Source organism: Oncorhynchus kisutch, linkage group LG13 (assembly GCF_002021735.2).
Source record: "Oncorhynchus kisutch isolate 150728-3 linkage group LG13, Okis_V2, whole genome shotgun sequence".
In the NCBI taxonomy this organism is placed as follows: Eukaryota; Metazoa; Chordata; class Actinopteri; order Salmoniformes; family Salmonidae; genus Oncorhynchus; species Oncorhynchus kisutch.
In genome coordinates this window covers 46,594,090-46,608,857 of record NC_034186.2, presented here as the reverse complement: position 1 = coordinate 46,608,857, position 14,768 = coordinate 46,594,090, and the positions used below count along the sequence as shown (strand labels likewise).

General features: G+C 45.3%; 1 protein-coding gene across 22 annotated transcripts in view; it reads right to left on the bottom strand.

Annotated features, from left to right (window-relative positions):
• Nucleotides 1–14,768, bottom strand: part of LOC109902268 (receptor-type tyrosine-protein phosphatase S) — a 275,922-nt gene that overhangs the window by 59,008 nt on the left and 202,146 nt on the right. For 14 of the 22 annotated variants that reach the window (XM_031786395.1, XM_031786402.1, XM_031786404.1 and 11 more), the window contains 6 exons: nt 14,120–14,146; nt 12,751–12,868; nt 2,809–3,402; nt 1,653–1,747; nt 1,042–1,292; nt 291–378 (listed from right to left, as the gene is read on the bottom strand). In XM_031786395.1, the coding sequence (XP_031642255.1) occupies nt 291–378; nt 1,042–1,292; nt 1,653–1,747; nt 2,809–3,402; nt 12,751–12,868; nt 14,120–14,146 (1,173 nt within the window). The remainder of the gene's footprint in view (nt 1–290; nt 379–1,041; nt 1,293–1,652; nt 1,748–2,808; nt 3,403–12,750; nt 12,869–14,119; nt 14,147–14,768) is intronic. The other 8 variants (XM_031786410.1, XM_031786415.1, XM_031786403.1 and 5 more) reach the window with 2 other exon arrangements.

Genomic DNA, 14,768 nt, shown 5'->3' with positions numbered 1-14,768 from the left:
GGAGGGAGAGAGGTACCACCCCTGGGGGAAATTACAGTACCTCTCCGATATGGCAAACTTAGCCAGAACCACACGCGAGGGTGCAACATGACATTTTATAGAAATGTTGTGCCCTTTGTGTATGTCACACAACAACAAAAAAATGCAGTTTTACTCAGATATGGTACATGTGGTTCAAGTTTTTAGTGATAAAAAAAATAAGTTGAGTCACCTGGGAAGAGCACTGTGGTTGAAACACAATTCCATTGTGGACTTTGAGCAACGCTGGGATGTAATTCCTCGGTTCTTACCTCTTCCAAGTCCATCTCGTCTGGGTTCTTGTGATGTCGGGCTGTTCCCGAGCCCTTCTTTAGTGGTACCACCACCACATAGAAATTCCTGCGAGGCACACAGACATCAGTACCGTCGACATACAACATCTTCAGAGAGCCATAACACTAACTTAGACTAATCGGAACGAATGGGCTAGGTTGGATTTAACCTGAAAGTAAGTGTGTGTGTGTGTGTGTGTGTGTGTGTGTGTGTGTGTGTGTGTGTGTGTGTGTGTGTGTGTGTGTGTGTGTGTGTGTGTGTGTGTGTGTGTGTGTGTGTGTGTGTGTGTGTGTGTGTGTGTGTGTGTGTATGTATGTATGTATGTGTGAGAGAGAGTGATAGAGAGCAAGAGAGAGAGAGAGAGATAGTGAAAGAGTGAGAGAGAGTGATAGAGAGAGTGATAGAGATAGAGATAGATAGTAAGTCAGAGGAAAAGGAATGTGAGAGGATAATGGAACACCGGAGTGAGAGTGGAGAAGACAGAAGGTTGGCAACAGCGAGGGCAAGAAAGCAAGGTGTGCTCTGTGGAAGAGTGTGTGAGTTTGTGGAAGCGAGAAGAAAAAAAAGAGAGGAGCGCAAGCAAGTGGGACGAACCGGCAAAAGAGCGGAAAGAAGAAAGCAAGATAGAAAGGAGGATGAACCAACAAGAGAAAGAACGATGAAAGAAAGAACCACGTCAGACAAACCCATGAACCCATATACCGAAACCTAGGTGTCAACTTCTCTCACTTGATGTCCTTGCTTTCCACCGGGGTGAAGCCCATGGTCAGAATGTTGTCCGGCTCCGAGTAGATGTCCAGCTTGGGCTTCTTGACCAGGATGGGCGGTGCAGTCCTAGCGACCACACGGTGGCGAGGTCCACCCTCTGTTTTCTCCTGACACGTGACCCGGAACTCATAGGTGGTGTTGGGCCGCAGGCTGGTGACCAGCGCCTTGGTCAGCCGGGCGTCCACGTCCATCTTCTGGCGGTTGTACTCAATCTGGACAGGGGGCAGATGGACAGATGGACAAACGGAGACACACCAAAAAAAATACACATTAGGGAAGCCTCAGCTCCGGGGTAAAACTGCTGGGTAAAAGCATGGACGATGTAAAGTTAGTTTGAAGGAGATATTCTTTGGGAATAGTGTGTTCCAAGACGGCATGTGTATGCCTGGCTGTCTATAAACGTCTCTCTGTGAGGGTTGATTGACTCTATAATTTGGTCTATGCAAGATTGCATCGTTTGAACTATGACTTAAATCAAAATTGCAGTCGGTGGCATAATTAGTCACAAATGAATTCATAGAGTCCTGTAGACGTGTGCGTCGTTTTTGTCTGACTGTCTATCGCTCGCTCACCGTGCACCGGAATGGGAAACGCCTCTCAGCAAACTTCCACGTTAGCAACACCGTTGTCTTGGTGACCCACTTCACTGTGAAGTTCTTCGGGACGTCTGTCGTGAGAGAGAAGAGTAAAAAATAAAGAAAAACGAACAAAACAAAAACAGAGAGGTTGTGTTTAGTTTGGAGAGCTGAGGAAGGAGGAAAGGAGAGAGTGAGAGAGTGTGAAAGAGAAAAAAAGGGAGCGTTGGTCATTTTCCCAGCTGGGGTTCCTCTGGGTTGGAGTAGTGAGCGGGCGGTGAGCTGTGCTGTGATAGGCTGTGAAGGGGGCAACGCTATTGGTTAGACACACAGCATGGGAGACTCATGGACAAGTACGGACCCATGGAGCACGGACGTGCCCGCTGGCTGGCCACCCGGGCAGTGCCAACCCCTCTCTGACCACTACATCTTTCTACTAGTAACTATCCCCCTTTGCCCGCTCCCTTCCCATTGAAAACCAGGAGTCGTTGACCCTTGTGGTTCTGGCGCCAACCATCTCTGCACTCTGAGCATGGATTGGCACTGCCCATGATGTGCTGCCTGGCGGGCACAAAGACAGACCCAAACACAGCATGCCGACAGTCGTTAGCAGTGCATCGGGGGGATGCCATGCCACAAACCTTACCATAGTGGGAGGGGGGGGGGGAACAGAGTAGGAGAGGGGGACTCAAAACAAACTGAAAACCAACGGAAATAAGGAACCAAAGTCTTGTACTTGATAACGGAAATGTACTAAAACTCTTGACTGAAACAAACTCTTGACTGAGTTCCTACCTTTGAAAATTGGGGGTGTGTGTGTGAGGCTGCATTAGCTGTGTAAGTCTGCGTGGCTGCAAAGGGCTGAAAGGAGACTGCATGGTGTCTGACCAACCGGCACTTACCTTGGAACGCCGCGTCTCCTCCCCTTTTTCAAACTGACTGACTGTAACTTACTGACTGGTTTTACCTTTGGGTTAGTGAAGTGAGTGTCCCCCGCAAACTTTTTAAGGTTCTAGGATTATTTTTTTTTCGTGGAGAAGAAGTGAAGGTGGTTGGAGGGGGGGGAAGTTGGTTTCATTTTTGTGTTGTTGCTTGTTGTTTTCAATTTTGTGTTTTTCCCCCCCGGGTTGGGAGAGAAACAGGCAAGCCATACCTGTCTCAAACGCCACAGTCCGATACTGGATCGGCGGGCTGTAGGGCCCTGGACCTACACTCGTGTGTGCGCGTATTTTCACGTCGTACGCTGAGTTGGGTTTTAGGCTGTTGAGCACGTAGCTGGACTGGATGGCGGGCAGGCTAAGTTCCCGGGGTGCGCCCCCAACGCCCGTCTCCTGGTACGCCAGCGTGTACTCCGTAATGTCCCCGTTGCGCTCCGCCAGCACCGGGGGCGACCATGCCAATTCTACCGAGCAGCAGGTCACGTTGGAGCTCTCGCTGATTTGGGGGTACCCTTGGGGTGTTTGTTCAGGCACATGCAGTTCGGCCATAGCCTCCTCCCCAAAGCCCCCTCGGCTCTTAGCCTGGACTTTGAAGAGGTAGGTGGCACCGCGGTGGACGCTGGCCACCGTGTACTGCCTCTCCTGGGGGGTGAACTCCAGAGTAGCCAGGGGGGACACGTCCTTGCGGCCAAACTGAAGCCGGTAACCCTGCAGCTCCATGCCAGGGATCATAACATCGGGTGCGTCCCAGCGCACCACGGCCGACGTCTCCGAATCGTGAGCCACTGACAGATAGGGCGGCCCGGGCACTGTTGAGGAAAGGAAACAAACAAAACTTTTATCCATTTATATTTTAACTCTAGGAGGTCAAACAGGATTTGTTTTGAAGAGCGAAAATGGTGTGTGGTTTGTACATCTAGGTACGTCAAGAACAAATAATAGACTGTGCTGTAACATTGTGGACAAGATTAAGGCTGCTCGGGAGGACAATGGTGTATGTTTGGTGTGGGATAAACGTGTTTTCTTCATTATCGAATGAAATGTGCCTTTTAGTGGGGCAAATTATAATTTTTTTTCAGCAGATGAAAGGTTACGCAAGAACAGAGTCAGTAGAAACCACTGAAACCGATTTTGTCTGGGACTACTTTACACTTTCAACGGCATAACGTTGGGCCGGTAGACCTACAGTACTCTATTTGGGTTGGTGCAGATTCCATTTGAACTCAGTCAATTCCGATAATGACATGCAATTCAACTGCAGCTTCAAAGGTCCTCTCAACAGAAACAATGAGCCATTTCTCCTATTCACAAATTGATATTCAATACATTCCAGCATTGACGAGTAGAAGCGTGTGCAAATGGGAATTGGAACTCAAAGTGACTGTGATGTGGCCTTGTCACAGATCTGTTTGTGCTTGGCCAACTCCGTTGTCATTGTCAAGCCTTGGCAGAAACAGACCGGCACACCCAGGCTAACTGTGATGTGACTCTCTGACCAAAAAAAAAGTATTCTCAAAGTTTCAGTGTAAAAGCTAAGAGATAATCAACTCTAGACATGAGGCCTTAGACTGGATGAGCCACAGACCGGATGATGCAGTAGTCTAGACGTTCTTCTTCAGTGACCCAGATTTGGGGTTGTGGATGGCTCTCCTCTCTGTGTTTCTCCCCGTTCGTTAGAGGTCCCATCAGTGTGATCGAGCCAGTGTCAACACGGAGGCTTTGTCTCAGAAGTGAGCGGCGCTTAGTGAGAGATGAGCGCTGTGAAATTGCACTCCAGTCCCGTCTTAGCGCAGGCGATCCCACACCAGACGTGTCATCTAACGTTGTCTATGAAAATACATGAGGCGAAAGATGTGATCTTTCACTTGATACACCTGACTTCCAAAATCGCTATCCCCGAAATACTACTACGCGGGCTTAATCATAAACATACACACACAGGCTCCAACACACACACACATTAGGTGCAAAAGTTCAATTTGTGTACATGTGTGTTAGGCTACTCTGCAATGCAAGTACTTCTGCCATTTACGTGCGCACATGCTTATGTGTGTGTGGGTTGTGTATGCACCGTGCCTCGTGATTTAGCCCAACTCAGCAGACAGTTCCTGCCCTTACATCATCCCTGCTGCACACAGGGCAATTTGGCCTCTCTCCCAGGCCAGGGCCCAATATGGAGAAGCCAAACATTTGTCTGGAGCCATCGCTCCCTCCCTCTCACTGGCTGGAACAATATCTACCTCAATGTTTTGTGTGTGTGTTTCAGTGTGTGTGGATTTCTGCCGACACTGTATGTGTGCACTCCTGTACACACATTCTTAGCCACTGTGTAGCACGCACACAGGCTCCCGTACCAATTGACAACTCACATCTACCCCACTTCCCCATATACCCATCCACTTTGTTCCTTCTTGTTAATGGGCCTGTTCTGGGCAGGGGCAAATTGAGTTGGAACAATAATGGAAAAACAGCCGTCTCCAAACAGCGGCGAGATGAATACGTCTATTACTCCAAGCTAACAAACTATAACTTCAGCCCTGCAACCAGCCTGCCTTGTTTAAACTTGACTCCCCTCACATTCACTGCTTAGTAAGCCCCAATGAGAACATCCGAGATAATGGGCCTGAGATGTGTGTGTGTGTTTACAGGGTAGGCTCGGGACTACTGTAAATGAAGAGGAAAGGGTAGGTGGGGTTAACTGAGAAAGCAGGTTGATGCTAAGGGGAAACTGGAGGATGGAGGGAGGAAGAGGTGAGAATGAGAGTCGTCCTCATGGTGAAGGCGACATGGGACTGGGAGCAATCTGCCGCAAAGAGGGGACAACAGGGGAGTAGTGGGGGGGGGGCGGACACCTTGATTTACCCCCCTCTCTCCACCTCCCCCTCTCCTTCCTTCCATCCCTCTCTTTCTCCTTCCATCACTCCATTCCTCTCCACTTGGCCTCCCTCAATCCCTCCCAGTGGAGCTAGAGGCACGTTTTCCATCAGGGCTGGCTTTAATGGCCGCTGTTGACACACAGTCATCTTGATTGAGTAGTGGATTGGGTTTCCTACTCATTTTCTCTCGTCTCTCTCTCACACACACACACACACACACACACACACACACACACATACACACACGCACACACGTAAAACATACATGGGTGCATGCACACACAAAGACAGCACGCTCTCTCTATTGCTCTGTAATCGCCCCTAAAGACAAGTAATACGTGTGTCTGTGTATAAGAGCGTGTGTGTATGTGCCGTGTGAAAGTGAAAGTTTAAAAAAATTGCAGCATTCTTACATGCTGACCAGACCCCTTGCAAGTGTGCATATTGATTTTGTCCACCCACACCAGACGCGATCAGGACACGCAGGTTGAAATATCAAAACGAACTCTGAAACAACTATATTAATTTGGTGACAGGTCGAAAAGCATGAAACATTTATGCTAATTTAGCTAGCTAGCTTGCTGTTGCTCGTTCATTTGTCCTGGGATATAAACATTGGGTTGTCATTTTACCTGAAATGCACAAGGTCCTCTACTCTGACAATTAATCCACGGGGAAAAGTTTGAACCTCCTTCAGGCTTCTTCTTCTTCTTTGGACTTTATATGGCAGTTGCCAACCAACTTTAAGGTGCATTACCACCACCAACTGGACTGGAGTGTGAACCTCAGTTCATCTTTCAATCACCCATGTGGGTATATGCTCCTAAAAACCAACGAGGAGATGGGAGAGGCAGGACTTGCAGCGCATCAAGCGTCACAAATAGAACCAAGTTCTATTTTAGCGCCTGGCTACGCAGACACTCGTTGACGTGCGTGAGCAGTGTGGGTGCAATGATTGAATAACATGTACGTGTACAGTTATTTTTGCAACGCTCGCGTCGCGCGGTCAGCATGTTAGTGGTTAACCTGCGGCTACAACTTCCAGAGAGATATATCAGGGGTCGTGGGCCCTCCTCACTCTACTGTACACTGGCTAAGGCACTCCAAAAGTGCTCCGCTGCATTTTTTGCATCCAATTGATATCAGGCGTCGAAGGTGGCACGAGCTGACCAGCGTTGGAGGGCAAACATAATTGAAAATGCTTCCCCACATATACCTAATTTAGCTGTGGTGATGAAAAATCACCTTGGCCATGCTTGGAGATTCAGCTATTTTGACAGCAAAGGTCTTCTGTAATCCCTCCCATCTTAATTTTCCTCTCTTCTTTTTTTTTGACTATGCTTGAAACTGACCCCAAAATGTAAAGTCTCCCCTCAAACAATGCTGACATTTCACCAACGTTCATTTAAGAACCCATTAGGCTACCAGAATGCACCACTAAGTGGGTGGGTCAGTAGCCCACTAGAGACAGTTGACAAGAATCATTACATTCATTTAACATCTATTTTAAGACAGAAAAGACAGAATAAATCAAGATAGTTGAAGGAAAGCCATAAATATGCAGTGCTACAAGCTCCGGTTTGGTGCAATCACCACACGTTGTGCTAAGTAGCCAATTAGGAGAAGGAATAGCCAGGCGGTCTGTGAGGGCTAGTGGCATCCAGACGGTTTCTTCCCAGTGTATTCCGGGGCCTGTCCAGGCATCCCGGGATTAAAATAAACTCCCCGCTCCGCTCAGCGTTATATAGCGCCAACATGCAATCTGCTCACCTCACGGGAGAATGGAGATGGGAGGATGAAGAGGAGGAGGGGGAAGATGGAGGGATGAAGACTAATGAGAAATTCTGACTATTAGAGTGGGAGGAGAAATGGCCTTTGGTGGCCTGGAATGTTAATGGACTTAATGGAACAGAGTAATGTCCTTCTGTATACAGTATATTGTTTTAAAGTGTAGTACAGTATGGAGATATTTCAGTATTCCTTATTTTACTGTTATGAATAGTTAGGGACAGTTCAAAATGTGTGTGTGGGGGGGTCCAAAATAGGGGGCGTTGTCTAACTTTATGTTTTGCTTTGAGGAGTGTTGTGTGTTATTTTTATTGGCTACAGGGGAGGGTAGTGCATTTTTCTCCCCTGGTTTACATTCACTCTTTTGCAGGTTTTACTATATAACTTGTTAACACCTAGCCAAATGCCCTCATCAACTTGCTTGCGCTATACTGTAGACACCACAAAGACTCGGGCAAGTGCGCTAGTCCAGTTTCACTTTGATTACGCCTGCACATCATGGTTCACCAGCAGCCCCACACATCTAAAGAATAAGCTACCAGCCAAAACAAGCTTGTAAGAATTGTACTTAACTCCCCCCTCATACTCATCTGGAGGTTGAGCATTTTAAGCAGCTAGGTTGGCTATCTGTAGAAAAAACTAGTACTATTAATTAAACTTGGTATGGTCCAGATAATTATCATGGACTCCCCCAGGTACAGAGATGTCCACCAGCATCAAATAGGAGCCAGAGACTCTAAAATGCGCTGTTTTAAATATAAGAGTCTATCTGGTACGAACACATTTTTTTTTATATAATACCACAGCAACTCAAAGCCATACCAAAAATCATGTCAAAAGCTGGCTAATGTGTGCAGGATAAACCTTTTTGGTCTGTATCTACGTCATTGCATATGTGTTTACCTGTTTGTAAAAAATTGGGCCCACAATGGAAATAAGTCCCAGACTTTTTACTCACAAATAAAATCAATCAATCAAACCAAACTATGCAGTGGCCATTTGATGAATGGGATGAGACAATCTGTTACAAAACACCAAAAAGTTGAATGACATTCAGAGATTGTCAAGCAAAGCCTTTAATACTGGCTAGACCTACAAGGTCGGGAGGGATTGTATTTTCTGTTTGTCGAGATTGACATAGTCTATTTATTGCTGAAATCGCAAACCATGATATTGAAGCGCCCAAAGTCGGTATGCTTTGTATATTGGTTGTGGTGCATTGGCACAGAAACCTGTTGGAGGACAATTTGTTGCATATATTTTATATAATTATAAATATAGCATTTAAATGACTCTTAGCTGATCATTGTCTGCAGTCGGCTCTGATCGTACTGTAGGCTTAATGAAACAGGCAAGGAGAATGAGCTTGTACGCGGTAGTCGGACCCCTCAACCTTCTGGCCCGTAGCACTGTGTGTCATCAAATGTGCAGCAAAAGTCGATATCCACGTTTATAAACACAGGGTCGCTACAGTTATTGTTACTTGTTGTCGTAAACATTGTTTTAAAGTTTATTCTATGAGGGAGGAGTGTGTGCAGTTGTTGTTATTTTTTCTTACAGTACAAGGGGTCATGCGAAAATATATTTTATGTTGGGGGTGGGGGTGCATTTTTTCTTCATGGGACCTTGAGTTGGACCAGCCCCCCCCGTTCTGAATAGCCAGGGACTGGAGTATTCTAAACTCTGTTGTATATAATTGCTGGCTTTTTTGCGTATCGCACAAAACCATTAATTTCAATTTGATGTACATGTCTGGCCCTCAACTTACATCAACCATGAAGGCCTTAGAGCCCGAAGGCGATTTGAATAGACAAGGTGACGTCACACACCACCAAGTTCTATAAATCTAGCTGTTATTACTTGGTAAATTAACACAAAGGAAGCATAAGTAATGTTTGCCTGGCTACCAAGACGCCCAAAGACGTTAGTTTCTTCTCCGCAATGAGTCTGGGTACCTCCCCAACTCTTCAAACAATGCAAACACATTCGGGCCGTCTGATTAGTCCAGAAACTGATGGGTTGGGCCAGAGCCAGAACACACGTGGGTAAAGCGGTGGTTTGAAAAGTCGTCATTGGCTTTGATACTCTGATTGGTTAGAGACGATCCAATCGCTGATAACTTTGTTTTGTACAATGCCCCCCGTGCCCCTCCTCAACACAATTGACTTCAATGATGGCAGTCTTAGACTAAAGTATGTTGCCGAAAGACAGAGCAGACGAATAATTTAGTGTGAGTCATCAGGCTAAACTAACGCATGAAGACTGCTTCAAACCTCGACTCCAACACCTACACAAAAGTAGCTGGCTGTTACATGAAGTCATTGATCTTGACTTGATCAACCAACCCCTTTGAGTTGGATGAAATTATTCTATCCTTGATTTTCACAATGTTTGTATTGATGGAGTTTGAGGCATTATCTATTGAACAAAGAATTAAGAGTTTGATATAGTCCTACTTTCATCAACTTACCCTTTCTTTATTTTGCTGTCATAAGAGTCAAAAGTTTTGAGAATGACGCAAATATTAATTTCCACAAAGTTTGCTGCTTCAGTGTCTTTAGATATTTTTGTCAGATGTTACTATGGATTACTGAAGTATAATTACAAGCATTTCATAAGTGTCAAAGGCTTTCATTGACAATTACATGAAGTTGATGCAAAGAGTCAATATTTGCAGTGCTGACCCTTCTTTTTCAAGACCTCTGCAATCCGCCCTGGCATGCTGTCAATTAACTTCTGGGCCACATCCTGACTGATGGTAGTTCTTGGAGTTCTTGTCAGAATTTGTGTGTTTTTGTTTGTCCACCCACTTCTTGAGGATTGACCACACGTTCTGAATGGGATTAAGGGGGAGTTTCCTGGCCATGGACCCAAAATATCGATGTTTTGTTCCCCGAGCCACTTTTGCCATATGGCAAGGTGCTCCATCATGCTGGAAAAGAAAAGGCATTGTCGTCACCAAACTGTTCCTGGATGGTTGGGAGAAGTTGCTCTCGGAGAAAGTGTTGGTACCATTCTTTATTCATGGCTGTGTTCTTAGGCAGAATTGTGAGTGAGCCCACTCTCTTGGCTGAGAAGCAACCCCACACATGAATGGTCTCAGGACGCTTTACTGTTGGCATGACACAGGACTGATGGTAGAGCTCACCTGGTCTTCTCCAGACAAGCTTTTTCCGGATGCCCCAAACAATCGGAAACGGGATTCACCAGAGAAAATGACTTTACCCCAGTCCTCAGCAGTCCAATCCCTGTACCTTTTGCAGAATATCAGCCAGTCTGTGATGTTTTTTCTGGAGAGAAGGGGCTTCTTTGCTGCCCTTCTTGACACCAGGCCATCCTCCAAAAGTCTTCACCTCACCGTGCGTGCAGATGCACTCACACCTGCTTGCTGCCATTCCTGAGCAAGCTCTGTACTGATCCCACAGCTGAATCAACTTTAGGAGACGGTCCTGGTGCTTGCTGGACTTTCTTGGGAGCCCTGAAGCCTTCTTCACTACAATTGAACCGCTCTCCAATAAGTTCTTGATGATCCGATAAATGGTTGATTTAGGTGCAATCTTACTGGCAGCAATATCCTTGCCTGTGAAGCACTTTTTGTGCAAAGCAATGATGACGGCACGCGTTTCCTTGCAGGTAACCATGATTGACAGAGGAAGAACAATGATTCTAAGCACCACCCTTCTTTTGAAGCTTCCAATCTGTTATTCGAACTCAATCAGCATCAATTCGGCCTCCAGCCTTGTCCTCGTCAACACTCACACCTGTGTTAACGAGAGAATCACTGACATGATGTCAGCTGGTCCTTTTGTGGCAGGGATGAAATGCAGTGGAAATGTTTGTTATTTTTTTGGGGGGGGGGATTCGGTTCATTTGCATGACAAAGAGGGACTTTGAAATTAATTTGCATATTCTGGAGTATATGCAAATTGCCATCATACAAACTGAGGCAGCAGACTTTGTGAAAATGTATATTTGTGTCATTCTCAAAACTTTTGGCCACGACTGTAGTTGCCCTTCTGAAAGATTAAAACCAGTCTCTCTTCCTGTGTGTGTGCACTCACTCTTTTCACATGCATTTGCATTCCACACTTAACATGCACCAGTGTGTGTATGTGTGCATGTTTGCAAACCAGTGTTTCCCAAACTCTGTCCTCGGGGCCCCAACGGGTGCACACTTTGGTTTTTGCCCTAACACCACACAGCTGTTTCAAATGATCAAAGCTTGATGATTAATTTATTATTTGAATCAGCTGTGTCGTACTAAGGCAAAAACCAAAACGAGCACCCCTTGGTGTCCCGAGGACCGAGTTTGGGAAACCATGGTGTAAACATTTGCAAGGGCCCTCCCTCCCATCTGTGCCTTTGCTTCATCAAAGTACAAGGCAGGGGCTTATAACTTCTCTGACAGCACAATGTCTCCCTGAAATGGGCCTGAGAAAACCATGAAAACCGTCTGGACCACGATTTGACTAAGCCCCATGGCCGACGAGCTGGTAGCTCCACTGTCACATGAAAAAGGAATAGGAAGCCTCTTTTACCTCCTAAGGGACTGAAGCTTCTCTTCTTTTATTTTTTGTTCTTCCTCACGCTAATTTATTTATTTGGGGCCGCGTAAGCCCTTTTTCCGCTCTTCAGTAATAAAAAGGGAAAGCGGGATGGCTTTGAGGGATGGATGGAGTGAGTGATCAGTCAGCGTGGAACGACAAGGGAGGGAGGAGAGGAGTGACAGTACCAAGGCCCTTTGCCGCCCGTCACACAACCTGACACCTGCGATAGGCACACCTGTCAAGATCAGGACCTGTCATATGAGGCGTATGTGTGTTTGTGTGAGAGTGTGTGTGGGTGTGTGTCTGCTTTCGAGTGTGTGTATATTGAGTGTCTGAAGGCCGTGAAGCGGACTGGCGTGGATGCATACACAAAGGACCCTCATATCTTAGCCCTGACGGCCCCATATTTGCTCAAAGAGGGCTTTCATAGCTCTCCAGTCTTGCAGGTATAGGCCGTGTTCACAGTAGCTAAGTCTTCTGGGTTCTAAATAGGATCGTCTCTGTCTTTCAAAATGTCTAGTTTTTTTCCCAATAAACCCACAACCGTTTCATCGAGAAATATTTGAATGGTAATTTTCTTTCCAATATAGGGAAGGTAGCTTAAAGCCTACAGGTGTAATGAATTATGATGCAGTACTAATGCATTGTAATATATGTCATGAGCAGGAAAAAGTACCCAATTGTCATACTTGAGTAAAAGTAAAGATACCTTAATAGAAAATGAAAGTGAAAGTCACCCGGTAAAACACAACTTAATTAAAAGTAAAAAATTATTTGGTTTTAAATATACTTAAGTATCAAAAGTAAATATAATTGCAAAAATATACTTAAGTATCAGAAGGTAAAGTAAAACTATAAATTATTTCACATTCCTTATATTAAGCAAACCAGACGGCACAATTGTGGTACTATATAGGCTGATATATAAACTGTATGAAAGACTGACCTGCTCCTTTGGTAACCACCAGTTTGGGTTTGCTGCGTGCTCCATCTCCCTTGGTGGTGTACGCAGCTACTGTGATGGAGTAGGTGGTGTCCGGCTGGAGCCCTCCGATGACCATTTCCTGGAGAAAACAGGAAGTAGACAAACAATATATCAGAACACTGGTGAAAACATATGACCATCACCAACTCCGCAGCCATCCACCTTCTCTTACTATTTTATCATGTTCTGCTGATTTTGACCTCTAAGGTGGATAGAATGCTTTCTGTCCTCCATTTTGTTTGCAGATTGAATCCTGCTAATCCTACCACTCCTAAACATCCTACAACTCTCCAAAGCTACAAGATGCATATGATAAGGAGGAGGCAAAAGGATATACATTATCTGAGGTATTAGCCAAGTAACGCTCACAAACAAAAAATGGATGCACCATGGCTGGTGCACGCAGTTTTCCTTCTGCCATTATTTTCTCTGGTGCTCTTGAGAGAGAAGAATCTTCGATCAATGCTGATGAATCTTTCAGTAGAGGGGCCTAGCTAGCTAAATGCATGCAGGATGTTTTTAGACTGGTCAGCTGGGAGATGGAGAGGTCAGTGGCGGTAAAGAGAGGACATTATGTACTGTTTTCACACCAAAGATGGCGGCGTCAATATCATGTATATCATGCAAGTGTTTATGAAACTGGGGAATGGGGCCAAACGTTAAGACTCAAATCATGTCAGAAAGGAATTGTTGATAAACACAAGGGTCAATCGGGTGAGTTTGAGGAGGTATGATGATGATGCAGCCATTTTAGATTTCAAGTCTCTGATGATACATTATATCATTCATGTTAAGATTTACTTAAAAATAACTGCCTAAACAATGTGACCACTGATTAACGGATTATTTTTTATTATTATTTCACATTCAATCATAGGCATGGCACCAGCAAAGTAAAAGAAAAACAGAAAAATCGCAACACAAAACACACCATCACGACACGACACACACCACGACAACACACAGTAGCACGTAGTAGCGTTAAGCAGTCCAGGCACAGGGAGAAGCAGCACCCAGATATTGCATCAGCCACCGTCTCATCATCCGCACAGCTAATTAGCATTATGAATTCTGCCTTTACTCTCTCTAGGACATCAATACTGGAGATAGGTAGCACCGGATAGGCTATGCTAACTTGAGAGAGCCTGTTTATAATATATAGTGTTAGGGGGTTACTGATAAAGCACCATAATATCAAAGCTCTAGTGAATAGGATGATGTAAGTCCGGCCGGACTTACACATGTGAACATGGCTAGGGTGATGCAATACCCAGTGCTTTTTAACCTCTCAACTACACCGTAGCACTCTGGCGACTCCACATATACTCACGTATTCGGCTGTATCGTCCGTTTCCCACTAACCCCCCCCCCCCATATAGAGGAGAGTGCAGGAAAGAGAGCGATTTTTAAAAGAGAGAGAAAGAGGGAAGAAAGAGGAATGTGAGAGGAACTCAAAGAGAAGGGGAATGTGAGAGGGGAGCGTGTTGTGAGGAGGTAGAGAAGAGGGCGAGGGCACAGACATGTCAGAACAGGTCAGACCAGAGAGGGAGAGAGAAAAGCTAGTCTGTTTTAAGGAGAGCAGTGGAGACTAGGGAATAGGTGTGAACTGAAGTCTATGGGGGCTGTTTACAGTGGTTTTTTTCATGAGGTTACTCTATCTACTATAATAACAGTGCATTACCGCCAAGTTGGATGACTCAAATAATACATATAAAAGGTTACTAAAACATCCAAACTTTGGCTGAACCATTAACAATTTGTCAACAGCCTGTCATAATAAGGTTATTTTAATTAAAACATTTGTTTATACAGGTTATGCTCATTAAGATTAAGTCGATTTTACAAGAAAGACCTGTGAAAGAAGAGACCACACGTTATGAATGTTGCTTGAAAACGTTGTGGAATAGACTTCTGGGGATAAATATTCAGTTTGTTTGTGTACTTTCGCTTTGTTTGTCCTAGTGGTGCAGAGCTGTAAT